Here is a 512-nt window from a genome sequence, read left to right as displayed (position 1 = left end):
CCTCATTCGGTAACTTGCTGCTGCTGCTGCTGCTGCTGCTGCTGCTGCTGCTGCTGCTGCTGCTGATGGTGGTGGTGCTGCTGGTGGTGATGGTGGTGCTGGTGGTGATGGTGGTGATGGTGGTGGTGGTGGTGGTGGTGCACCTTCTACTTCTGCTGCTGCTGCACCTTCTGCTGCTGCTGCTGCTGCTGCTGCTGCTGCTGCTGCTGCTGCTGCTGCTGCTGCTGCACCTTCTCCTACTCCTCCCCTCCCGCTCCTCCTACTGCTCCTCCTCCTCCTCCTACTGCTCCTCCTGCTCCTGCTGCTGCTGCTGCTGCTGCTGCTGCTGCTGCTGCTGCTGCTGCAGGTGTCTCCGACGCGGAGTGTTGCGTGAGCGGTGCTTTCTTTCGTACATTTCCGCGTGTAACAATGTACGCCATTGAGGGGCAGGGGGCAGAGGAGACAGTGCAGCAGCAGCTGCTTAATATAGCCAAAGACCTTATGGGATATAGAAAACCCACAGCAACTCTTGC

The 512-nt window shown here is 59.4% G+C and overlaps 1 protein-coding gene across 1 annotated transcript in view; it reads right to left on the bottom strand.

Annotated features, from left to right (window-relative positions):
• EMH_0077620 (uncharacterized protein) overlaps positions 1-512 on the bottom strand; it is a gene marked incomplete at both ends in the record, with an annotated part of 1,074 nt that overhangs the window by 399 nt on the left and 163 nt on the right. Inside the window, one exon of the mRNA XM_013499876.1 lies at positions 3-512. Within this exon, the coding sequence (XP_013355330.1) occupies positions 3-512 (510 nt within the window). The remainder of the gene's footprint in view (positions 1-2) is intronic.

The sequence above is a fragment of the Eimeria mitis genome, genomic scaffold (genome assembly GCF_000499745.2).
Source record: "Eimeria mitis Houghton genomic scaffold, Emh_scaff4778, whole genome shotgun sequence".
Classification (NCBI taxonomy): Eukaryota; Apicomplexa; class Conoidasida; order Eucoccidiorida; family Eimeriidae; genus Eimeria; species Eimeria mitis.
This window is presented reverse-complemented; position numbering and strand designations above follow the sequence as displayed.